Here is a 27,124-nt window from a genome sequence, read left to right as displayed (position 1 = left end):
TGTTATTTTTTATGTTTTATGTTACTTTCAGATGACTGTTTAATAATCCCATACAGCTACTACCACTGTACACTAGAAAACTAGACTTCTGCAGATATGGCACTTTTATGCTGACATCTCACACATTTGTTCTTATTTATGCACATTTCTTAAATCTGTTTTAAAGTGAAGTCACAGAACACAAACAAAAAGACTGGCTTGAGATTTGTAGCTTATACATAATTGCCATATAATTTAGTTCTAATTTAGTAGAGGGCTCAATAGGTATACACTGGTTGGCTTAAATAAACTATGTCCATCCTTAATTAAAGTATCTGTGCACATGTGAGAGCAAGACAGTGTGCTGTGTATGCGTCCATGAAAGTGTATGGAGCATGATGCGGAAGCAGCCAGCAGGAAGACAGGAGAGAATCTCTGACACATCACAAATTGTTTACTTCAGCCCGGATAAGCAGCTCCTCCGCAATGATGAGATAATCCTTTAATTAATCGGCCTGCTGTAGAGGCCTGATTAAACATACTTGCTGGAGATGGCAGTGGTGTGCAGTTGTATAGTGTCACTGTTAATCAAGGGGCACGTTCACGAAGAATCAGGCAGCAGAATCATCACCAATCAAAGATTACAATCCTATTGTGTCTAACTAAACTTTGTCCCTCTGCTGAATCTCTGCTGAATCTCATGATTTCACCCACTTCAATAAGACAGTTGCCTGTCACCTATACCAATTTAAAAGAGCTAACAAGCATATCTTAGTTTCCTTATTTTTCATCCAATTGTTGCGCATTTTTAGTTTGTATCGTGTTATGCTTGTGCCAAAGATCAGCCATAATAAGTATGGTTGTGCATTCTGACTAATTTTGATACTTAAGTATTCATATGAATTAATGAATATTCAGGCTATAGGTTTTTTGAAGTGACATCCCTGGTTAGGAGGCTAAAATATTCAGTAGCACAAAAATTTTGCAGCATGATTACATTTGCTTATTCAAAATCAAAAATAGTGTATAGTGAAATCAGATTTTATTTTGTTTAGCAAATTATTCATAAATATCAAATACATGGAACCCTTACATCAGCATTTTTCAGTCAGGCTCTGAAAACAGGGTCTAGATCATAAATCTAAACTTCCACACACTTGCAGCTACTTTACTGACCTGACTCTCAAGTAAAACATCAGGCTGGTAGTGTGGGTGTGTTCTTTGGAACAGACAGACAAAAAACTCCACACAAACCATCCCAGCCAGGGATCTACAACATACTACACTTGCAGCTTTATCTGCTCTGCAATCGCATCCTCGTAGGTCCACAGGTCCCTCACACAAATTTCAGAAGCCAACCCAAGTGCCTTGAGGGAAAAAAAAATAAAATAAAGACTCGCTTTTCGATGGAAAATAAATGAAATAACAAAGCCTCTGGAAAGACAGCGATTATCTAATAAGTCCCTGCAAGCGATCCTGAACAATAAGGTTCTTTATGCGGCCACACAGACAGCGGGGTATATTTATATGTTCGCTTTTTTATTCAGGCCTAGGCCAAAGCATGAGCCAAGAGCAGAGCAGGGTGCTGGGGAACAAAGGCCAGGCGCGGGGAGTCCTGCTCCGAGCCAGAGCCTTGATCTGCCTCTGAAGAACCCCTCTGTTAGAGGCAGGCTCCTGAGCTGCCAGGGAAAGGTGGCCTAAAACGCTGACACTAAGGTGAAACTAAGAGCCTTCCTGATGATGGATGAGTATTAAGGGGCTAACAACAAGTCGATTCAATCCAAATTCTTTTGGCTACCATGTATCATGAAATCTCAAATATTACTGTGATTTAGGATTATTTTTAGAAATTCACTGAATAAATAAATATGATTGGAAGAACTATTCATTTTATTTTGGCCAAAAAATGACTGAACACTACTGAATATTGTGGTCATGTTTTGTGGCCACTTTTATAAGCTGAATAGCATTTCTAAGGAAAACAGCAAGGCTTACCGCTTGTGTTTTTGATAGCAGATGGGCTCTCTGGAGAACTAAACCACTTGCAGGCATATCTAGTGGTCATTATCATTTTATGTGTACTAGCTGCACTAACAAGCAACTTCCATTACTTCCCATTATCAATATCACTCCTGGGATGTAGATAAGTAGATAACTCTTATTCTTGTATTAGTCAGGGGGAGCTGCTGTTCTTCAGCTGTGTAAATAAAAACCTCATAAAGAGGAACTCACTCTCCCCTGCTCCCGCATCTACATCACACACACACACACACACACACACACACACACCCCCACACACGCTTACATACACGCAGAGAAAGAGGAGACTTCCCACTAAGCTGTTTCAGCTGCGCTAGCTACTATTAGCTTCTTACAGAGAAACGTTCCGTTCGAAAGAAATGAGTGTGTGTGTGTGTGTGTGTGTGTGTGTGTGTGTGTGTGTGTGTGTGTGTGTGTGTGTAAGCATAAACAGGAGCTGGGACGGACTAGACCAAGAGGAACAGAAGGCAGTTGAATGCGGCTATTCTACCTGCACTGCTAATCAATTATTGATGAAGCTAATGTCAGCTAGCCAGTAACACCCACACACTTCTCTACAGACCAACACTACAAAAATCTGAAGCTGCACGTCTACAGAAGCAAGACCTTATTTTGTACAAGTTGAAAAGCCCCAGATGTCTTTGATCCACTGGCCAGTGGCAGGTTTCGCTCTGACTGAAAGGCACAAAGTACTGAGTACTGACCCTTTCCATTGTTTCAGTGAACAGGAAATGATTCAACATCCTTACACTGGAACAAACATTCACTGTGTTACCTAGATCAAGGGCTCTCCAACTGCCAAGCCAAGTCCTTCTAACAGTCAAGCTTGATAAAGTGGCATCAAACCTTGAGTCTTGAAGTGAACTTTGGTCTTTTGCAAGATGACTGCACCAGCTACAAATACTTCATAGTAACAAATGGCAACAAACAGGCAGGTTCACAGATAATGGCCTCAGGAAATAACATACACGTATGCGTCTGCACATATGACTGGTTTAATGCTGAGGTTTACAGCTGTTAGCATCTCAAGAGTTGTGCCACTGTGTCTGGGGGCTACTGATTGCATGGAACAGGATGCATCCACAAGCTGGGATTCACTGCAGGAAGGACCTTTCCTGTTTGCAAAGAATTTTCAAATTTGAAAGAAAACATGCTGATAAATGAACTGTTTAAAAGTGCTTCAACAAATGCATGCAAATACACACCAGCAGGTGCCTTTGTTGACTTAAAGAATGCTAATAACATTCATTAAAAAAAAACAACTGGACAACGGCAACTCACATGACTGCTAAGGTTTCCCTCTGTTGTGTGCGTAAGAGCTATTTAATTGGGTTTATGGGTAAACAGTATGTGGAGTGTCATATAATTAAATTTACAGTGTACTTTTACTACAATATTTTGTGTTTTTCTGGTGTGCTTCTGATGTCCATTACAACTTCTTACAGTTATTATAAACTGAAATATTGTGACAATCTTTTTGCTGTATTGTCCACCCTTACCCAAGACGCTAAAGAGCAGAGACAGAATGTCATGAAGAAGCAAGTCAGTGTAGATCAAAACTATTGCTGTCTGTCCCACACACACTCAAGCACCACAGCACTCCTTTTAAAGTCAGCACAGAACACGACCAGCAAAGACGCTTCAAAGCTATGCTCAGACGCCTTCAAGGCTAGAAACACTTTTGCTTTAGTTGCTTATCTCAGGTGGATCTGCACTCTGTAAATCCATCAGCATCTGATCTAATGGCATCTCCAAACAAAGATTTCCACATAGAGCTGAGGCTGCATACAAGTGCCACACACTGCACATAGTCTCTAGGGAGTTGTTTCTTTTGTCATGTGATGAAGTGTTGCTTAAACAATGTGTTACAACTGAAAAGGGACAACATACAAATCCCCATGGGTTTTCAGAGGCAACGTAAACTGTACACACCATCTCCCTTTGGACTAGAACAGATAAAGACACACTAGTCTACTCACAGGATGGTGCAACTGGGTGAGGGAAATTATTGACAGTTCTGTACGCTCTCCATACATTCAGTCTCCTTTCAATACATCCTCAGAGAGTCTGGAGAGGGTTAGTGTTAGTTTTAGCACAGGACGCTCCAGTTTTTTTTTCTCCAGTTTTTCCTCCAGTGCAGTGAAGATCCCTCATTAGAATGACAGACAGGTAGTCCACACACACGTCCCCAGGAAAGAGATGAAGCGAGGAGATAAACTCAGAGGAAACTGCACAGATGATATTCCGTCTTCAGCATACGGCAAAATGTAGCCTGGAAAATCCCCAATACGAAAAACAGGTCCGTACAGAAGAGTCTGCATGTGAAAGAGAGCTTGTGTGTGAGCTACCCCCTGTCTTTGACTGTGACAGCACTATGCAGTACTACTGCAACATGCACGCACACACACACACACACTGCCCCCCCCCCCCACACACACACACACCCTAACCTCTAGTTACAATCAGCCCATATCTACTGTCCTATACGCTGCTGCATCTGCCTTACGTCCTATACCTGCAGCTCTAACTGCAGCAGTGAGGGCTGCAGCACACACACACACACACACACACACACACACACACACACACACACACACTGCACTGATCATGCACACGGATCAGAGCTAGTACAGCCCCTTTGGAAACACATATGCATACATACATACATACACACATACTGTATGTATGCACATAATGACAGCTGTACTGAACTGAAAATTTCATGATTAATGCTGTGAAACTAGTCTGCATCCTTAATGTCCAATAAAAGATGCAGAAATCTAACAAATGTGGCAAAACATGCCAGACTAAACACTGCTAAATTCAGTCTTGTACAATAGGGAAGGTCTCAGTTAAGAGTAAACACAGTTAAATGACAGAGGGAGTGCCCCTCTCTTTCTCTCTCTCTCTCTCTCACACACACACAGAGGTACATTCATTTGTCAGATGTCCCTTTAAGCAAACATTACTGCAAAAGTAGAAACAAGACTATGTGGCAGCATCAGCTATCCAATTCTAGCCAAAACTGAGTAACAATCCAATGATCTTTCTTCTTATTTAATTATGGATATTTCATATAATGTGGTGTTATGATTAAAGAGCCCATTAAAAAACAATCTAGTTTAAGAAAATGAAGATATATTCCATATCATATTACTAACTGATCAGTCTTGACATCTTAAATACCACATTACTATCTGAATATCGATCTGAAAAATCTGACAATTTAGATATTTTAGCATTGTAGCATCATAGGGCATAGCAGGAAGAGCTAATAGCCAGCTTCTTAGCTCTGCTTCTCTCTCAAAACGACAATGATCACCTTTCACATTTTGCCATCAGGTTACTACTAGTCATCGTACTTGTAGTCATATCACAAGTGATTAACTCATATCAATTATATACTGTATTTGCTTGGTATTTTTGTTGATATTATGTGAATAGCACAATTAGTATTGCTATCACTGATCATGTATACTATACATCAGCACTGATATTAACCTCATTAAACGGATTGGACGCTGGTCAGACATGACCAATCCACATTTGGTACATCATTTCCTAAAAGCAATGGCACACTCTGGAATGCTTCTACTGTACATTTTTATACTTGGTTACTACAAACCATAGGAGCCCTAACCAGACCACTGCTGGTACTCAGTATCGGCCCATGCAAGAGCTTGGAATGGGTATCTCAAAAGAAAAAGTTGGATCAGTGCATTCGTAACTACAATACATGGTCATGAAGTTGGTGTTTAGGCACAGATGGGATTCATTTCCAGGCTTGATGAGAGTGGAACTTCGCTCAGATCATGATAATGAAACACACACATTGAAACTTTCCTCTGCCAGAACTCCACAGACTCTGCTTTGTTTCACTATGACTCGTGCTGAAGTCCAGTATAGCTTCTCTAGCCGTATTCATTGTAAAGAGCTGACAAGACTGTTGGCAAGATTTTTTATCCCTGCTGAGTTTTATTCCAAAAATAGGCTGAGGTCACATGAGAGCTCCATCTTTATGAGTTTTTTTCTTGACAATCTGTCTCGCCCCCCCAGGCAGAAGATGGAACAATGCTATTTGTGAAAAAAAGACATTATTCTTTTTAGAAACTGCTGCAAGCTTTTACGTACACGTATGCTAAAACTGCTACTAACTAGGGTTTAGAAAGTGCTCAAATAAGCCCTAGGTAGGAATTCAACAATTTTAGTGATTTTACTGGTGATTTTATAGCCCTAGACCTGCATATGTGCATCACTTATTTATTTATTCTTTATTACTGAAGCTTTTGAAACTAAAATATTCAATGTATATATTGTTTTGTCACTGTATCGTCTCATATTGCTTTGTGATGCGTACTGTATTGTGAAGGTGTTGACAATACCTAGCCCTGCTACTAACACACATATAAAGAGAGGCACATCTACACTGGGATACAAACACATTCAAAACAGGCACAAAAGCATGCTGCCTCAAATCCATCTTAAATGCATTAATCCTTTAAAGTTGGTCTCCAGATAACTGTGTGTGTGTGTGTGTGTGTGGTGTTGTTCTATGTACTGCTCCCAAAACACTTGGAAGTGCTGCTAGGATCTGGGCCTATTTTGTCATTCCACGCAAACACACACACACACACACACACACACACACGCACGCACGCACAGTGTGTCTTTCTCAGAGAAAGGTCAGGTGATCTATTCCCAGTTCACACTGCACACAGTCATATCCTGATTTTCCCCTTTATAGGTCAAATTCTCAGTATCCAGGATTATCACTCACAGTACCTGCAGCGAATGGAACATTACAGTACAGGAACAATTCAGTGTAAAAATATCATTATAATAACAGCCCAGTGCTGCCATACAGTACCTGTCAAAAGTTCAGACACACCAGACTGAACATGTGGTTTTCAAAATCTTAGACCTCTTGATCCAATATCTTATGCTTCATGCCTAAATAATGTTTGAAATTTGTTTCTACGATAACTATTAATGGTGAATTAGTGGATATGATGCCTATCTATGAAGTTAATTTATTTATACATTAAAAAATAAATGTAATGTGTATACATATACAGTACTGTGCAGAAGTCATTTATATAAAAATCATAAAGCTATTTATCTGTGCAGTAAGCATTTATTTGACAAGCTCTAGTATTAAAATAAATACAGATAAATGAAAACAATACATTATGATTTCAATACCTAGTTTAGCTACTCAACCCAACATTAAATTAAATCAGGTGTGCTGCTGATAAAACTAAACAAAGCTATGCAATGACTGAAGAGCAGTAAGAAATCAGAAAAAAATATTTTTTATGGTATTCCTCTAACTACGATACTGCACCATTGTTGTTCTAAAAATAATAGACATTCTAAAAGCAGGTGTGTCCTTTCACTGGTACTGTATGTGAGGTTACTTACAGGAATTGTGATCTGTGAGGGTGGGGTATGATATTGAAGGTATATAAACTATATAACGATCAAATGAGGTCAGTGTTCTTCATTATAGCTTTCAGTATCAGGCTGGAAATGTAATCAATAGCTGGTAATCAGTATCTTATCAGGCCCCGATTAACTGTATATTATACAGCTTCAATAAATTAAACCCAGAGCAGAGACCAGCTTGCATGATATTCATTACATTCCAAACTCTTCCAACACAGCCCACTGCACTCAGCAAATCTATGGGGTCACGTTTGAAGCCTCAGGAGCTACAGTTTTTTTTGTTTTTTTTTTTTAATGTGCTGCTCTGGCTGGGCCAGTGCTGTCCTCCTGGCTCAGCTCCTGCACTGGGCAAAACATCACTGTCGGCTTTCACACGCAGCCCTCCATTTCTGCCTTCGGCCAGCCAAATGCTCTCTAATTCAGCCCATTCTCCCTGAAATAAAAACTAAAAAATGACTAACAAATGATCAAATAATAACCTACAAATGGTAAAATGTACAGATGACACCATTCTGATACATGATATCAATACCAGACCAACACCATTGAACCTGGACCTTATAAAGATAAGTTATACTCTATGCTGGAAATAATGACATTATTTACATAGTGAAGTTATAATGATATATTTATTTACATTATTGGTAACTGTCAACCATCAACCATACTTAAGTTAGCTCCCTGTAGAGGATGCGTTAAGTCCAAATCGAGCTGGATTAGTTTTACTTGGGGGGATAGCGCTGTAATTTAAGCGATTACAGATGAGATCCATGATTTCAATCCAGTACAAATCTGCAACGTCTATACAGTTTTCACAATTTGTTAAGTAATAATTTTGAAACAATCATTTCTTTGGTAATAGTAGTCCTGTTTAAATCAACCTTACATAGATACAATAATAACGTCAATAACCACAACAAAACCTGGTAATAGACCGAGCAGGAAACAAGGCTACCTGCTAAGTTAAAATAGTTCTCAAAACTCAAAAGTGAATTACTGTTAACTAATAAAAATAACATTCTGGTGATGGGCCAATTATCTGAAAGTACCTCTTTTAAGACAGGATCTGTTCTATTGGATGACTACTGTTAAGTTTAATAAGCCCAGTTAAGTAGCCTAATGCTATTCTATCTGATATTAACTGGAAGGTAGCTGTTGACGTTGTTTGGATCCATCTAATTCTAATCTTAACAATGAAGTGAATAATCAGCTCTATTTTCATTTAGAAAACCAACAAAACATAATCTGAACAGGAGTGTTCAAATGTTTACATTTGACTGTAGTTCTTTAAAGAAAACAGTATTGGTATGAGCTGATACTTATGATTTTAGTATCGGTTTAGGAATAAAAAAGGGGCATCATGCCTCTCTTTTCCAAATTTTTCTTCATGATCTATATTATTAGAACAGCATACATAAAATTATTAAGACAAAGATGCGAGTCAAGCAGAGCACTTGTTTCTACAGCCTTGCCAAATGTTTCTCACAGTGCTCCGTATGATCAGTCATGAAACTCTATCTTGCTCACTATAACACTACAGAGTCTAGAGAAGGGGGAAAAATGCCTAATCCTGTTACGTGTTTCGTCACAATCGGAGAGTAAAAATAGCTCGGAGCAGTCGTGGATGAGAGAGGGGAGAGAGCCGCTGCTGTCCTGCTCCAAGAGCTTTGGCGTTTTAGTGTAGGACACCGCCGGCCGGCCAATCAGACTCCAGCATGCGCGACAGGACGGAGTGCCGGAAGCTTTCCTCTTGTGACATCATCATAGTAAGCGTAACCATGACAACGTTATCCCTCTCTTCTAGCCAGCTCCCCGAGGAAGGTGAGCGCAGTGTGCAGCTGCATCGTCAGCTGCTCGCTCATACGCGTGCTCGCCCAGCGCAGTCACATGGCCTGGCTGGAAGGCATACACACATGCATGCACAGAGCCACAGGACTGCTGGGTTTTTGCTGCGTTCTCTTCAGAACACTGCAGATGATGCTCACACACGAATACCCTGCGGGTATTAACTATTTAAATGTTTAACCAAACAAGGAATAAGACCGACAACCAGAGACTTTATGAGCAGTTGCAAAGCTTCCAAAGGCTTCAACATCACTTTATTATTCCACGTGAGAGAAGAAACTTGTATCCAGTTATAACTCATCCACACTGCCAACTAACACATTCTTCATGTTGTAACATAACAGCATGGACAGAAAACTGAACAGCGTAACTTTATCACAGGCCACTTTCAAACACACACCACGGGGACAACTAACCTCAACTTCAACTCACAACCAGTTTAGGTACTTTACATTTACATTTACAGCATTTAGCAGACGCTCTTATCCAGAGCGACTTACAAGAATTGCTTTGTCCAGCTACAGAAAGTATCTTTGCTAGTTACCAATAGGTTAGAGAAAAAGACAGTCCTGAGCTCAGATACCGCTAGAAACAAAAAGGTCACTGTAGATACAGGGAGAAAAAGGAACAGAGTTCCATGCAATAAAATACAATACACTACAATACACAGTGCAATACAATAAAATACAGCACAATATACTACAAAACACAGTGAAATACAACAAAATATAAGTGCAGCTTATAATAGGTACTTCACAATGTTTTGCACAAGAACATAAGCATTTGCAATGATCTCCTACTTATTACAAAGCATTGCATTACCCTATATGACAGTCACCATTTGGGTAAAGTAGGATTCTTTTGGTTTTGCAAAAACATGCAAGCAGAGATTCAGCCTCTGATGGGAATAGTTGAGGGAATAAAAATACAAAACCTATAATCCCAGATTAAAAAGTTAATCTGCACCATGCTTCTCTTCAAAGTCCTCGTGGCCTGACAAAGGCAGAGATGAGCTGGAAAAGGCCAGCACATGAGCAACACAACCCAAGCCACAGGACACTCCATCACCCTCCTCTCTTTCTCTTCATCATTCTGGACCACATTAACTTTAAGGGCTGCTTTTTTCAAGTGGACTAGTCTAGAACTGTTACAATGATAACAAGGGTTATTGGGTACATTTGTAGTCCAGGTCTCTGTCCAAACAGTGCTTTTAAATAGCATTTAAACCATATATAGTGGTTATCAAAACAGCCCCACAGACAGATCCATGTGTATTTAAATCAAGCAAAAATGCAGGTGGCCCGAAGGGCCCTGAGGACCAGTTTGAGACCCACTGCTTGATATAATATACACAGTATCAGTCAACATCTGGAAAGGTTCTTAAAAGGTTTTTTTTTCCTCTACATTTTAATATTTTCCCCATTTCAGAACAGTGAACATAACAAAATCATATGTAATTATGCAACAAACAAAAATAGTAAAACAAATCGCAAATACTTCAGACTCTTCAACTCTGCCTTCATGCAGCTTTACCCAGACTTGGCACTCTTTAAGTATTGTAAAATTAGCCCATATTCACTGTGTGCTATTACTTTTAGTGAACTCCATCATAGTTCAAACTCACCTACACTTCATTTGTGTTAAACCCCTCATCTGTTCTAACCCTGCCCAGTGACCCAGCGCTAGCGCTGTGACTGTTCTAGCAACCCCAACAGCAAAGTCATCCCCACTGAAGCATGCAAGCCTCTAACACTCTCTCTAACACACACACACACACACACACACACACACACACACACACAAGAGCTAAGAAACCTCAAACGCACTTAAACTTTTACCATGTAACTATGAACTATTCTGTCTCCATGTCTCTACTTTTAAACAGTGTGTTTAAGTACATTTCTTTCACAAGGCTGATACATCAGTTGACTTTTTCTTATGTTGTCCTTACAAGGTGTTTATTTTGCCTTAAGTCAATATCTACAGTCAATGCCGACAAAGGACATTAGGTTTTACTTATCACTGATGATAACAAATGTGTTACAATCATATTAATGATCTCACTCACAGCTCATTAAAATAAAAGTTGAAAGTCTTTCTAAAGTAAGGAACTTTCCTTACCATACTATACGTGTTTGCAAGCAGAAGAAAAGCACTGAATTCGCTAAGCTTCTGTGGTGTGAAAACCCATTCTTTATATTTTGCTTTGTCACTTTGACATTGAAACAAAAGGAAAAAAGTCAGACTCAAATAGCAGAAAGCGGTGCACTGGTTGAACAATTGAGGTACGAGTTCTGTGATAAACTTTATAACAGTATGTATGACGTATGAAACATACAGTTCAAAACACGCTAACATTAAACCCATTTGCTGAGCGGCTAACCGGCTGAGTCAGATACGTTTCAAGTGGATACAGAAATGCAGCGCACAGTCAATTACCTCCCACTGTGTAAGCTGCAGTCTGAGGTACTCCAATTTGTTTTCGAGGCAGAGGACAAAGGTGAGTAACACGAAAGGAGCAGCGCTCTCAGACTACCTGTGGAGCCACATTACTGATGCATCAGACATTGCCGTGGTCTCAGGACCTGGTCATCAGCTATCAGAAGTTGGTAAATGGTGTTGTTCAGTAGTTAGTTATGTTTCTTATTTTCAGTCAAGGGAAATACCCCAATAACCCAAAAAACCCTACAAAAATTAAGCAGCAAGATAGGGATGAGAAAAAAAACCAATTCCTAGACGCACTGCAATTCTCTTCTGAAAGATTCTGAATTGATTTACAAAAGGTCAATGAGGTTTTTATATAGACGCAAAAAAACACAAACTTTGTGAAATCAATTTTATCAAAAAAAAAAAACAACATGTTGAACAAGTTAGAAATACTGTAGCAGCATAAAAATGTCATGAAGTAGTTTCTACAGTAAACATTGCTACATAAGAACATGAAAAACGTAAGAAATTTTAAAAACTTTTGAAATGACTGTAATCTGTTTTAGTATGTTACCTTGAATTGCACTATGACAGGGTTCTCAATTTTTCTTTTGATAAAATATTTTATGAGCACCGATATTTCAGATGAAAAATGAATGCCATGAGTATACCACAACGCGCAAAAAGATCAAACAATGTACTTTCGCTTTTTAGCTTTTTAGATTTTAGTTAAATCGAAGAAACTGTGAAACAGAGCTATACAACAAGCTATAGCAACAAGGCTACATTCAAATTCAATTTTGCTAACTAGGGAGGCACAACAATATCACAGTCATATTTGTATTATTGTATTATTGGCAGATAATGTGAAAAATCACGAAGATAAATCACTGGCATCTGGCAGATGGTTAGCTTTGATAGATATTTCAAACCGATATTGGACAATGCATTTATTGCACTACTGCCCAAAACTATCTGCAATTTACTCATTTTACTGCATTTGTAACCCTCTGTAAAAACGCTACATTTCTCTGCAATGCTAATTAAGGCAGATGTGTCCTTTTTCTCCTTTTTATTCATGTTTAAGTATCAGCATCAGCAGAATTGTACATGAAGAATACTGGCCCCACACTACTTGCTATTGACAAATACAGGAAGAACAGTCACGCTGCAGGCTTTAAATCAAAAACAGATCGAAATTGAAACGGAATTGAACTGTGAGGTGCCTACAGATTCCCACACCTCTATAAAACAGCATAGTAATGGTAAGCTAAGTGCTTCGTATCAGTGTGTATTCTATTAGTGTTTAAGCTTGTGTTAAAAAAAAAGGAGAAAAAAACACCACCACTCACACATTTTCACATAGACATTTTACTTGTAGTCTGCAGTGGCAGAGTGCTAGCAGGTCAGGGACGAAAACCAGGCCCTGAAATTCTGGCCTTGCCACAGGAGCGCTTAAATCAGCCCTGCACTGACCCAATGAGCACTCAGAGACTTATCTGGCCTGCTGCTCCTATACCGGACACACACACTTACACACAAAAACAAACTCTCTCTCAAACACACAGACACACACACACACACAATTCCACAGGGCAGGAATGTGCTGATAAGCAGCCAAGGCCCTGCACTCTTTCTCTCTCTCTGATAACACTGGAAACAGCTTTGCCACTGACCAATGCAGCAGACTACACTGACCAGTCCACTTCTTTTATTTTATGTCTATTTTGAGAGCACTCTGTTCTGATGTGAGCTGCAGAGATCTCAAAAGATTCTAGGCTAGAGCTTGGACAGAGATGAAACACAGTATAATAATTCCTTTCCAAGAATATTCCCACCAAAGTAAGGGGAATCACACCACAGTGAGAGTAAATTTTTTTTACTTAAAAAAAAACCCTAAGTAAGGGTGCAGCTAAAAGAGCATACAAATTATTTTACGATGCAGTTGCTGTCAAATGAAACCCAAAGGGTAGAAGACGCATAAGATTCAAATCTCAGTTCTGGGGAAAAACAAGAAATTAGAAATCAAAGACATGCTTTTGGCATTTATTCAACCCACTGAAATGTGTCTTTTGAGATTGCAATACCTCCCGCAGAAACTTACAAACATTAAGAAAACACTTTAAAAGAAACCTCTGACATATTACACGTATAGAAGAGCCTACCATCTCTCACTTTTAGAAATTTTAGAAGGGCCTGTTGAGATTTTTACATCAGAAAGTTGTTCTGGCCCTGCAGTAGGAGCACTGATCTATGAACAAATCCCTCTCTTATCAACAGGAACAGACTCCTATTCTGAGAACCTTCTGGAAAACGGGACCTGCTCTTAAATTGTTATTGTGGCTGTCTTGATTATGTGCTCTTAAGTAAACAATTAGCCCCATTGTATTTATTATTGATGTACATAATTATTATGTGACTCCACACCGTTACAGCTAAAAGCCTTTTTCTATTTCATTGCAGTGTTTAAAATGTAACAAAATATTTACTTCACATACCATTCTGACTTATGTAATATAATGGAAGCAATTCAAGACAGTGATGTTTGACAGTGATGGGTTAGGCTAACGACGTTAGCTGATGTTAGCTTGGGTCAGAGACAATGAAAATATAGTTCTCTGATAATTATGTTGATAGATCATCCAGTGAGGAATCCAGTAAAAAAGATCAAGTCCTCACCATCATCCAATGTTACGCTACTTATCTCTGTTATCTAAATAGCTTATCTGAAGAGGCAGCCTCTGTTACTCATCTACCACAAAAACCTATCAATGTCTCTCAGCTATATTTGAATAATAAAACATGTTCCTCTGCATGCTGCTGTATTTTTGTGCAGCTCCAGTGCTGTCACCTAAAACAGTAAGGCCTATATTATTTTAGGCCAAAGTCTGGATTTGTTTTATCCTTTTTTCTGAGGCTGCCCACATATCCATTCATGAATTCTTGTGGATACTTTATAACATATCAAAATAGGGGGAAAAAAGTCAAAATGCACATCCCTAGAGCACACACTGCACAGAACAGGGTCTTTGCTCATTAGGCTGATGAGGCAGCATTACAACACACCCCTCCCACAGCAAGCCCTTCAGCTGCAGACCAAAACAAGACTCCCACGTCAGAATTCCTCAGTACTACACACACACACACACAATGATGTTTACTGTACAACAATGACTGCATTCAGCAGGGGGTTCTACTGACTACTAGTGGAGGAGGGAGGGGGAAGGGGGTATGAGTGTGTGAGAGTATGTGAGAGTGAGAGTGAGACCCCAGGATTTCTAAATTCTCACAGAGGCTCACCATCCTGACTCATGCTTCCGCTTCCCCTAACAATTCTGATTAAACTCATCTGCTAATCAGCAGCCCTCCAGAGTTAAATCAGGTAAACCAGTATGGGTGGGCACTGCTATTATCTGAATGTTGCATTTCACATCAAGCAAAACTGCCATATCTAAGCAGGGCTGAACCTTTTGAACCTTTTATGGTTCCTTTTTATTCATTACAATGTATAATATTTTATAGTTAGGACATTGCAATACTATTGATCAGTGCAGATATATGAATCACAAAATAAAATGTCCATTCCTAGCACTACGACAAGGAAACTACATCAGCATGCACGGTGTCTGGGACTGACAAACCCTGTCCTAGAGAACAGTCACATGGCTCTCTAGTACACCATGCCGGAGACACTGAAAGGGATTCCCGAGCTTTCACACAGCACCACTACTCACAATGGACCAGCAGAGGCAGCCACAGAATTAATGAGGCATTACTATAGGCAACATAATTCCCAGCGCCAGTACGCCATCTAATTACCATCCAGAGACAATTTAAGCAACTTTTATGTTATACTGATTAGTAAAATATGCATAATTGTTACATGATGTAATCCTCTGATGGTCAAAAATACACTTTGGCATTTACATTCAGTATTTAAAATAAAACCGAACATTTGTTTCACTTAATACTTTAGAGGACAAAGAGAACTATTACATGGGGTAATGAGTTCAGTCTAAAAGGATAGCTAAGGATAACCAAGTTACAGTGTTTTACAGTGTTACAATGCCATGAAAGTAACTTGTTTGTAGTTAAGGGGCAGAATTAGAAGAAAGATTTCCCAGGTTCTCTCTGCTGCTCTGGTACTGCGGTAATGGGAAGTTTTTCCTGTTTTCTGAGTAAGACAAAACTGTCCAAAAGCAACAAGGAAGGGTGGAGAGTGCTACAAGCAAACAAGGATATAAGCAGTTTCATGTTAGGCAAAGTTATGTCCTTGGTAAATGGTTTCTATAAATAAAAACGTTTTGGCTGACTTGTTTTGGTTTGGGCAGGGTGATGCCAGGCAGCAGCGCGGCTTTAACAAGGCACTGACAGCACACTCAGAACCACATCCCTCTAAAGCAAGGCATATCTGCACTACGCCTGGGCTTCTGCAGTTTCTGGTTTCTTAAGAAACTGCCTGTGTTAATGCTAGCTTCACCATATAGAATCTCCTTCATTGCCTTCATGTAAATGGCAACAAAAATGAACGCTGATGTGCTTTGGAACTTCAGCTCTCCTCAAAGTGACTTGCTGTAGTAAAAACGAGATAAAATGACAGGATGTCACCGCACAGCAGCAAGGTTAGCTCTAACCTGATGAGAAAACTGATACTTATCTATGGCCAGTATTCTCAGAAAAATATTATAAATAATATTAAGTAAAATGTACACATAATATTTTATTACTGTTAAAATATTCAATAATGATGGTGCCTTTAAATCTCCAGTAGAGTAAACCTCCCACTGTGTGCGCTGCATGTGATTTACTGAGTAAACCGTGCAGTACTTCCAGCACAGATTAAGTGCCCAAGCATTTAGCTGAATTATGACCTATAATGATGAAAAAATGGCTTGTTTTTAGTGCGGAAAGCACATAAGCATGGCTTTGGAAACTACTTGTAGTCTAAAGTTTCTCTAGCAGGAAGCATTACTAGCACGTAGTTGCCTCGATGCTGCAGCAGAAGAAGCTTGAATTCACATGTTTGAAGTAAAGTTTATTATAACGTCAGGAGGAGTACTTCTCAAAAGTTGTTGGGCTATTCACTATCATATTTAATGTATAAGTTTTATTAAAGATTTTCATTGAAACAGGGAAAGGGGGCAATGTAATTAATAATAATGATTTTTAACTAGAAGATATAGTGATAATTATGCTTAGATATCACACAGGTTTAATTTGCACAGTAACAGTGTGCCCAGTTAACACTAGGTATTGAAGTCTGGCATAAACACATCGGTCCTATTACAGGCCAAAACATGCCAAAATAATTCTAAATAATACTTGTGACTACAATAAATGCTTTGTTATATAACTCACTGAAAATAAAGCAGGTAGCTTAGTGGCATACCCCTACAAACATCTTTTTGTTTTACCTGATTGGAGCACACAGCAGCTGATAAGGCCCAAAGCCTGCACTTTTCAACAGTGTCAGAAGCCTCAAACTTGTAACCAGCAAATCTGGAAATACATAAAACCCCATGCAATGTATGATGACACAGTGAATTAATCTCAGTCAACAAACCTGCAGAATTACAGAACTACAGTTAGAAAGCAATTACTCACTCTTCCCACCTTCATCTCAGTTAAAACGCCCTATGACTACACAATATAGGCTAGGAGGCTATTTACTGCTGCAAACTGGGCACCATATGATGTTAAACCTCACCCAGCACTGCTGCTAGAGTGTAGATTGCCATTGTTATCAATGCTGTTTGCTTTTAAAGCCCAGGAAATTTGTGTGACTTCAGAAACTCCTGGGCTTTATAACTTTGCAATAATTATGAATCTATAATACTACTGAAAACTGATTTTTCAGGAAAGCCCACTATTGTCAAATTCTCATCATTCTTTCCTTTAATGTAAAGAATAGCACACGCATGACTATTTGAAGTGTCTCTGAAATTCAGAAGAACTTAAATCCTTTTTTGTGTCCACCTGAAGACCTTACACTTGTAGTCAAGAACTCAAAGGCTAAACAGGGAGTAGGTGACACTGATAAATATTCAATACTAGAATATTAAAATTTCAAGGAGCTCGTGTTCAAAGGTAGTAAAAGAAGTACTGCTTTGTTTTCAATGGCAAATTCAAGGCATCAGCACCCTCAGACATTCAGTACTATTTCCAGCATAATACAAGTAATCAGAGGCATCACACTCACACAATCTATGTAATCTTTACAAAATGAGATTACAATACACCCAAATCTCTCTAATCAATAATGACAAGAGAGCTGGAACTGCTCAGGTCTTACTTTTAAAATAACCTCTACATTCCCTTGTTCCCTAAAGATGTAAAGCTTGAGCTCCTAGATACATTACAAGAACAGAACAGTGTATTTCAGCAGCAGGAAAAATGTCAGAAAGGGATAATAAACCTAGATCTTAATGATTTTTAAATGGTTAAAAATCAGAAGGAATCATTCATTTTCATGGAAATTTATGTTCATGATTCATGAACGTTCATCCATCTCCTACACGTTAACAAATCAATTACCCTATTAATTGATGTTGGTATCGGAGTAATTTACTGACCTTCTTACAGGTCTATGTAAAGGGAGTTAAAGAAGAAATATACAAATAACTGTTATCTTCTGCCTGCTTTGAGAGGAGCAAAAGGCATCTTTTTGTGAAATGACAATGTGTGTGTACACACTGTGTGTAGTTAGGATTGTGAAAAAAAGTTCTATTCCTGAATATTTAGCATTTTTCTATTGTTGATTTGCATCATATTCAGTGTGTAACAGTCTTAAGGGTGACACACTGTAACATCTTTTTGGGTATTTTCTTCCGTTACTGAGCAAAAGCCACTGACAGACCAAGAGATAATTTCAAAAGATTCCGTACAAAGAAAACTCACACACACACACACACACACAAAACACACCATCCTGGATCATTATTACAACTTTCAACTCAGACACAACACGGTAATAACACCTCATCAAATACACTCACACCACCCTGCCAATAATCACAGTCATTACCACACAAAATATACTATCATTAAAACATCAAATTCATAACATGCACACAGGCGCACAAACACACAATAGTACAAACATACTGTAATCAGACTCTCAAGAGTCACCTCAGATTGTTTGTGTCTGGGTTAAATATAGTCTATGTGGGGTCTGTAATCTCCCCCAGCTTAACTCAGGCCTGTATTTACCCCAATAATAGCCTGCAATTAACTGATATTTTCAAAACCATCACCTTTAACTGCACTGCACCATCTGAGCATCAACCAAACCAAAACTTCTTAAATCATATTTAAACTGCATCCAGTGAGAGAAAAAAAACAGACAAATAAAAAATGCGTGTGGTGAAACTCAACATGACAGTAGCTCAGCAGCTCATTCTGTCTGGGCAGTTTGAGCATTATTATGGGTGAGAGAAGAGGTCTCACTAACACCGAGCATGTGAGTCAGAGATTAAAGCCAGCTTTTGTCTTTCTTTCTTTCTTTCTTGCTCCCCCATTCTCTCTGTCCACTAGACCTTGCTGTGGAATCAAAAGGATTGAAACTGTGGATTTCTATGTGGATTTAGGAAAACTCTGTTTTCAGCTCACCTGCACTCACTAAATCAGTAGGCCTACTGAAATGGAAAAGCTGACTGATGCTAGTGTGAAATTCCAAATCTGAACAGTAATTTTTCATGGCAGTGAGTCAAAGTTAAAATGATCGAGAAGTTAAAGCAAAGCTAAGTGATAGTAACTTTTGATTACAGTTCTTTTGCACTAGCACTATTAGTGTAAACAGCCTTCTTAAGTTGCTGATAATTATCTGTCCAATTATCTCCTCTGGTGTCAGTCACCAATGCACATCCACATGTGAATCATTATATGTCATTAATCAACCTCAGAGAATGATGGCAAGCACACGCCTCCTGCAAGATGTGTAGCCACCACAGTGTCTTTATGAGCGGCTACTCATTATTGGGGTGGGTGTTGTAACAATATGATATTGTTAATCACAATAAATTATATAATTGTCTGAATATATCATGGTTGTTACCATTCTTTTCACAACGCTGTCCCAAAAGAGAAGTAACACTATCACCAAAAAGAGGTCAAGGTGGGGGCTCAACTTGTCACAATTATTGTGATTAGTCTTTTGTCCATTTTTACATCATATGATAAACTTCTTTTATTTCATTATTTAATTTAAACTTCCTTTGATGACCAACTGCACTGCCTGCTCAGTTCCTGGTACACATGCTGGTAGATACCCATAATTTTCCATGGATGGGACAGAGGGGAGGAAGTAACCAATCAGTACTACTCAAAGGTCATGGATTGCTGTGATACTATCAAGATTCAAAGTCTGGTACCAGCAATAGTACATAACCAACTTAGCCAGTCAATCCACCCAGGAACACCTAAAAATAACTTTTAATTATCAGTTTACTTATGCCAATCATTTGCTGACTCAAGAGTCAGGCCTGTATAAAGCTGCTTTGTGACAATGGCTTGTTAAAAGTGCTAAATGATAAAGATGGCACAAGCTGTTGCTGTTGAAGGTTCTTTTAGATGTATAAATAAGGGCTTCAACACATGCTGCTCTAAAAGTAAGCCAGGCACAGATTCAAGCCATACTTATGCCAAACTGTTGTAGGAAATATTTGAAATGTAACTCTTAAGATGAGTAAGTCTTAACATGAAACAGCAAACCACTAGTGCATCTGAATGTGTGTAGACCCCAGTGTGGAGCTGCATCACAAGACTTAGAGTCCCACAGTGGAGCTGCACCTGCACCCTTTCACGCAGCACTGTTATACCCTCAGCCTTTTACAGGCCTAATAAAGAAGCTCAAAGCTGAGACAGGAGGGAGTCACCAATTTGATTGGGTCACTGATACAAACAAAGTGAAAATTCTGATGACTGATAATATCAGCTGATATAATGTTAAAATGATCAAAAAAATGAAACAGACTCAAAAATTCCAGTTAATCAGTTAAATATGATTCGGTCATCAGCTCTGACTGATCAAATATGACTGTTTTTCTAAACTGTTTGCATCAAGTTAGTTTTGCATTATAACATTTAACCTCATGTTAAAGGTTAGCTGTGAATATACATGTTTTTACCATGGTGGTGTTTTGAGTTGACTTGTACAGCCCAATAAATCCATTTAGCCTTTATAATGACTGATTTTATTGGCTAACTGGTATATCAGCTAGGCAGAAATATGGCTGACAAGCTCAGGTGATGGAGACAAAAATTCTGCAGACAGTGGTCTGTCCCTCATACATGCTTCAGCAGTAATGAACATAACCTCTACAGTACAAAAGCCCAAACGCCATAAAATCTCCCTCTCCCTCTTATCCCCACAATGCTCATGAATATGAGTGCTTGGGGCCTATTTATAGTGTTAATACACGCATTTGCTTGCTTTTGTGCTCCATACAAAGGGAGGAAGAGAGGTGGATGGGATTGAATGCACTGTTCCATATTAAACAGATTCATTTTTATGCAGGCTACAGCTCCAGATTAATGAGGTCGCACTGTTTTTCCTTTTTTTCACGGGCTTACAAATGTGGCCTGTACTGCTTTCTGCTACACCAATAGTGTGTGTATTTATTCTGCAACAAAGTCTACTTATCCTTTTCCTAAACAAACACACACTAACTTCCTTTAAAGCAGAAAACAGGAAGCTTTGGAAAGGAGGACACAATTTTCACCCCTGAACCGTATACGGCCTGTTTAAGTTCTACTGCCTTTGTCTTTACCCCAAGAACAAAGCAGAGAAAACAGGGACTTTATTGTTTCATACTTCATCAGAACTCAGAGCTCCAGTATCCTTAGTTTAGTTGTCAGTGCTCTGGGACTCCGTTTTGCCTATTTTGGGGGTCCATAAGGCAGAGGTTGAGTGTGCTTGTGACCATCCAGTTTGATAAGTGCAGTTTCTGGTTGAGACAAGTGTGGAATGTGAGAACGAAAGAACCTGATAATATTTCCTCTTACTGCATTATAAAGCACAACATCGTTTGTTCCCAAAATAACTATCACAGTACTGTAACTTTCACCCAACAAAAACAGGTCAATCATACAGGGACTTCTACTCAGCTGAACGGTCCAGAGCCCATCACATCATTAGAAAAGGACGTTTGTTTCTCAGAGCTGCTAAGGCCAAGGGGGACGTGGGTCACACATTGTGGCCTCTGGTCCTGTCTGTAATCGACCGATGATCCTTGAATAACTAACAGTGCCCAGCTCAATGCGGAGGACAGCCCTTTTCTGCTCCCTTCTTCGTGTTCTAATGAAAATGTAATCATCCATGTAGGACCTGCCAAATTTCAGATGTGCCCTGAGGTCAATAGAACAGCAGGGAGACTCAGGGCAGCTCCTCAAAGGATCCACAGGGGAGCAAAACACGCCAGAACATCATAAAACAAAAACAAGGTCAGCTCCTCAAATCTTCTCTCATAGACAGGACACTTTGCCATCCCTCTGCTTAAAGATGAATATTACACCATCAGTTTCCCAGACAGGAATTAAGCTCAGTCCTAGACTACAATTTCATTGCAGTGGAGAATCTCCATTCAGAATGCTGAGGACTCAGAGCTGGGTGTTGTGATAAAAATATAATATCATGACACTTCAGGAATACATGATATGCCACAACACCTTTTTTTACATCTGTAAAGTTGGAACAGACAGACAGATAGTGCAACATTTAAAAATACTTTCTAAACTACAAAACCAATCATTTGTATTTAACAGGTCTCATACTTTGCCACACTCAATGCAATTAAACAGAACTTACTGGTGTCTATTTAATCCCACATGCAATGTAAAGTGTATTTTAAATACTGACAGCATCTACAATATGGTTTTCTGAGACAGACTGTGATGAAATTCATCACAATAACAATGAACATTGCCATACTGCCCAGCCCTGTGTGTCTCTGCTCTGGGAGAGCAGAACGTTTGGGTTGCTGTGCTAAAATATCAGCATTTTGTTTATTTCCCTGAATTTAACATAATACAGAAATAAATTATGTTTCTCTGCAATACTAATCCATTAGATTATCAGATATCAGCACCAGCCCACAATTTCCACATCAGTGCATCCACACCTTCAGGAAGTGCAGATATTAGGTCTAGGCAATATGACAATAATTATCATTATCGTGATGACTTACATCACAATATGCATCTCTAAGCGTATCATGAATATTGTCAGCATTTAAAAAACACTGACCCTCTGCACGTTTCATTACAAAGAGAGCATAACTAGGCCAGTATAACTGAATTTGGTCAATAAAATCATTGTATTCTTAGTTTTTCTAGTATTTTTTTAAACATAAGATATTGTGTATCGTAAAAATGTCTTCAACTATCCTGATAACCCTAGCTGGTATGACACAGTCTATTCTGTCTAAAACTAAAAAGTCTCAGAAGCAGCTGAATGAGCAGAGCGTCACAGATGAACCGGAGAATTGCATCACTGGCAAATGTTTTCACCTCGCAACAAGACAAACTGACCAAACCTGAATGGCTCAGTCTACTGTACACATTCTTCACAGCTCATGCTGCGCTTTTCAAACATAACTCCTGCCCTCTCAGCGCTGAAGGAAGAAAAAAGTCCATTCATCATCAGCTTAAACACAAACAACACGTGAACGCGCGCCGCGGTCATCTCGCTTCTCGTCACCTGACCTGTGAACGCGCACGGTGAACGAATCGGCTCTTTTGAACCAGTTCTTTTCAACAAACTTGTCGAAACGAGTGGCCGGTCTAAGTGAACCGCATCTTCACAATACTGACGTCTCCAGGTTGAGGATCTAATGCAAAATTTGCCATTTCAACTTGTAAAATCACAAAACCCCATCCTAACACTTCAAGAACAACCTCTCTGATTTAGCATTCAGTCTCTGCTTCGTTTGTGTTTGAAGACTCGCTGAAAGGAATGTGGCTGTACATGAAGTACCAAACTGAAGCAGATGGAAATTTTGACTTGGCAGTTTTCAGTGTAGTAAGCTTTACTGGTATGACCATATTTAGATACAGTATTGCCAAAACAGTACTGAGTGAATCACTGACCCGGAGTTCGAGTCACAGACGCGGACAATTCGAAAGAATCGGTTCGGTAACTGAATCACACTCCTCATCTTTAGTAGCCTTCTCAAACGCGCGCTGAATGAAGTCCACATGGAGTTTGCACAGTCGAAATCGGTTCATGTCTTGCTTTGGGCGGGATGTTAATGCTGAGGCTGGGTATGAATGACCGAAAACACCTTAGACTTCGAGGCCGTGAATATTCACTGTAATATGACAGGATATGTGACTGGTTTATTTATTTTCACTTCACCTCGCTTGAAGAAAAAAGACAGACATGTATCACGTATTTCCAATGTGTTAAAGGAATTACAGCAAGGATCAACAACAAATGCGCCCTCGCAGTTCCCAAACTGCAAAACCCGAAGGCGTCTTAGCTACACGTCCGTTCTTGCTTCATAGCCGAGACACAAACACACCCTACATGTGCTTCGTCCTCCTACTGATGTCCAAGTGTGTCCACAGAGCCAGAGATGTACCGTAGTCATTATTCTTACTCAGGCGACAAGTCTGCACCATCATTATTCACACAGAGACCTGCTGTTTTCCCGTAGCCCCGAGGCTCAGGAGTTAAAGGGAAACCACACCAGTTTTTCACGATTGCTCGAGTCAATGCTCGAGACGTGTACATAACTTAATGACTGATTTCTTTACAGTTCTGGTGATGGGAACCAGGTATGGGCAGACATTTGATTTACTATCCAGAACTACCAGTGAAACTACGTGTTTTCTGAGATTTGATCATGGTAAAACAGGCACGGCGCTATTCTGCCTTACAACGTCCTGCGTGTACTCATCCACCATGAACTACCACAGATCTATCGCAATACAACGTCTCGGACACCGGCAGTGTAGCCATAAACATTTCGCCTAATATCTCAGAGGCACCAAACTCGTTAGACGTCTGGTTCCTACCAAAACCACTGCGAACGGTTCTGACTCGAAACGTTTCTCTAGAACGGAACATTTCGCAGTAAAACACTCAGAAAAACCTCGGTGGAGTTCCTCTTTAAGGCAGACCAGACCAGAACGGCTGCCACGGAGAGAGACAGAGACAGAGAGACAGAGAGAGAGAGAGAGAGAAGGAGAGAGAGAGAGAGAGAGAGAGAGAGAGAGAGAGAGAGAGAGAGAGAGAGAGCAACTGAGAGACAGAGAGAGGGAGAGAGAGACAGAGAGAGAGAGAGAAACTGAGAGACAGAGAGAGAGAGAGAAACTGAGAGACAGAGAGAGCGGCTTCACTCGCAGTGCCTGTCCATCAACAGGTGACGCCGAGTTTCCTCAGACTAGTTAGCTAGTTAGTTAGTTTACCTCAGAGCCGAGTCGGCTGAGCCACTTTCACGGTTTTCTGTGCTACACTGTAACTCTGGCACCAAAACAACCAGCTTTAATGTGACCGTGGCTAAAATTCACGGGCACCAACTTTATGACTCCGGTCCGTCCATCCCACAGACCACCGAGGCCAAAACAACAAAGCTGCTGTTGAGCGTGTTTACGCCCATTCGCGGCGCGCGGGAGCAGCAGCACACGCAGCCGGGCTCAGCGGTGAAGTTAACGTTACACCTTGTAAAGTCGTACCTTATTTGAAGCAGCTTTGGCCGACATTTTGATCCTTGGCTCCTTTCTTCCCCAGCGCAGCGAGTTTCCTGGAGAGAAATATCACTGACGCAAAGCCTCGAAAAAGCTCCTCAGTCTTCTTTATTTCTTCACAGCGCCCAAAGACATGGCAGCGAAAGTGAATGAGTGAAGTCCAAAGTTCATCCTCTAGGTTCGGGCTGTTCGACACATGTGGGAACTTCAGGACGCTGGTGGTCTCTCCAGAGCCCCTCCGTCAGAGAGCGGACAGGAACATCCGACTTTAGACTCTCGCTGCCGAGTTTTTCTTCCTTTTTTTCCAGAAAGCGCAATGAAAAGGCTCTCACGTCCCAGAGACGGCGGTAATTCCCCGGTTAGGACTCACTCCTCCTCCTACCTCGCTCTATTTTGCTCTCTCTCTCTCTCTCTCTCTCTCTCTCTCGCTTCTCTCGCCGAGCAACAACTCTGACATGTCTGCCCGGGGTGGACCATTTCAGCTCAGGGGGGTGAGCGGGTGGTAACTAAAGTTGCCATCCAAACACAGGGCCAGTTGTGCGGATGTACAGGCCTGCAACTTGTGCAAAATCTCGTTGTATTGTGGTTAATTTACAACCCAGCAAGTTATTCCCGTTTAAATCAGACGGTCGAAAAGCCAGATCCATATGAACCACCCCGCACATCTCCCTGGTGTGTGAAGCCGGGGTAGGTTGGGATGGAGAAAGATGGGAAGAGCATGTTGCTTTTCCCTGCGCAAATTACGGTGTGGTTTAGTTGATTAAAGTCAAACTCATACACGCTTGTATTTCTGTATAAGAGATAATGGTCTAGTACAGCATGTATGTGTATATATGCCCCTAATTAGAAACCTACTTCTACCTTGTAGCTTCACCTTAGTGGTGTACAGAAGCTGTAGTTTATCTGGTGATGTACAGTTTGTATTAGCCATCCTCTAGACTTTAATCAATGGTCAGTTTCTGACCACAGAAACTCTTGACTGGATACTTTTCTGTGGAACACTCAGTCTAGCAGTGACGACAAGTGTAAAGACCCAACACTGCTGTTCCTGAAAATAGTGTCTCAAACCCTGCCATGCCACTACTATGTAAATGTTTCCCACCACTCAGCATCAGTCCTGTGGTCAGAAGCGGTATCAGTAGTCAATGGGGTTGAGGTTACATAGGGTTTATATAGTTTGGCAAAGCATAAATGCACTGTAGCTGGCCACAATATAGAGTGTAGTACATAGAGATTGTTGAAGCAACATTCACTGCTTGAAGAATCTTTTAAGAAAAGCTCTCCTTGCACTTCTCACTCTATTTTACAGTTGTGGCTTGACTAAAAAACCACACACAGCTCAATTTTACCTTCAGGTTGGAGTATTTGGTTGATAAGTGACCGCAAGGGAAACCAAAACGACTCACTGCTGCCATACAGACTACTTCCTATGGTTTTCCGGACCCCCACCCACAGGATGAAGTGGACCTCAGAGTGCAGCTCGCATTGTTTTAAAGTCAACAACATGGGCTGAGCTTCAATGCTGTAAAATGTCACCTCACACATGCAATAGAAACAACACAAAAGCATGAAATATCACACGTCTCCAGAGACCGCCATCAATCAGTTGACAGACAAGGTAAAAGAAGGCTTTTTTCTCTAAACTTCATACGAGTCCATTTGTTGAGCGAGCAGGCACAAAAAATAGTACCATTTCCTTTCC

At 40.1% G+C, this 27,124-nt stretch overlaps 1 protein-coding gene across 10 annotated transcripts in view; it reads right to left on the bottom strand.

Moving 5' to 3' along the window:
* Positions 1-27,124, bottom strand: part of tjp1a (tight junction protein 1a) — a 166,443-nt gene that overhangs the window by 41,819 nt on the left and 97,500 nt on the right. Inside the window, exon 1 of one of the 10 annotated variants that reach the window (XM_017702708.2) lies at positions 25,411-25,830. The exons of 8 other annotated variants lie outside the window; for them this stretch is intronic. In XM_017702708.2, coding sequence (XP_017558197.2) covers positions 25,411-25,437 — 27 coding nt within the window. In that variant the 5' untranslated portion in view covers positions 25,438-25,830. Of the gene's footprint in view, positions 1-3,998; positions 4,370-25,410; positions 25,831-27,124 lie in introns of those variants that run through there. One more of the 10 variants, XM_017702705.2, reaches the window with a different exon arrangement.

Source organism: Pygocentrus nattereri, chromosome 25, assembly GCF_015220715.1.
Source record: "Pygocentrus nattereri isolate fPygNat1 chromosome 25, fPygNat1.pri, whole genome shotgun sequence".
NCBI lineage: Eukaryota > Metazoa > Chordata > Actinopteri > Characiformes > Serrasalmidae > Pygocentrus > Pygocentrus nattereri.
This window is presented reverse-complemented; position numbering and strand designations above follow the sequence as displayed.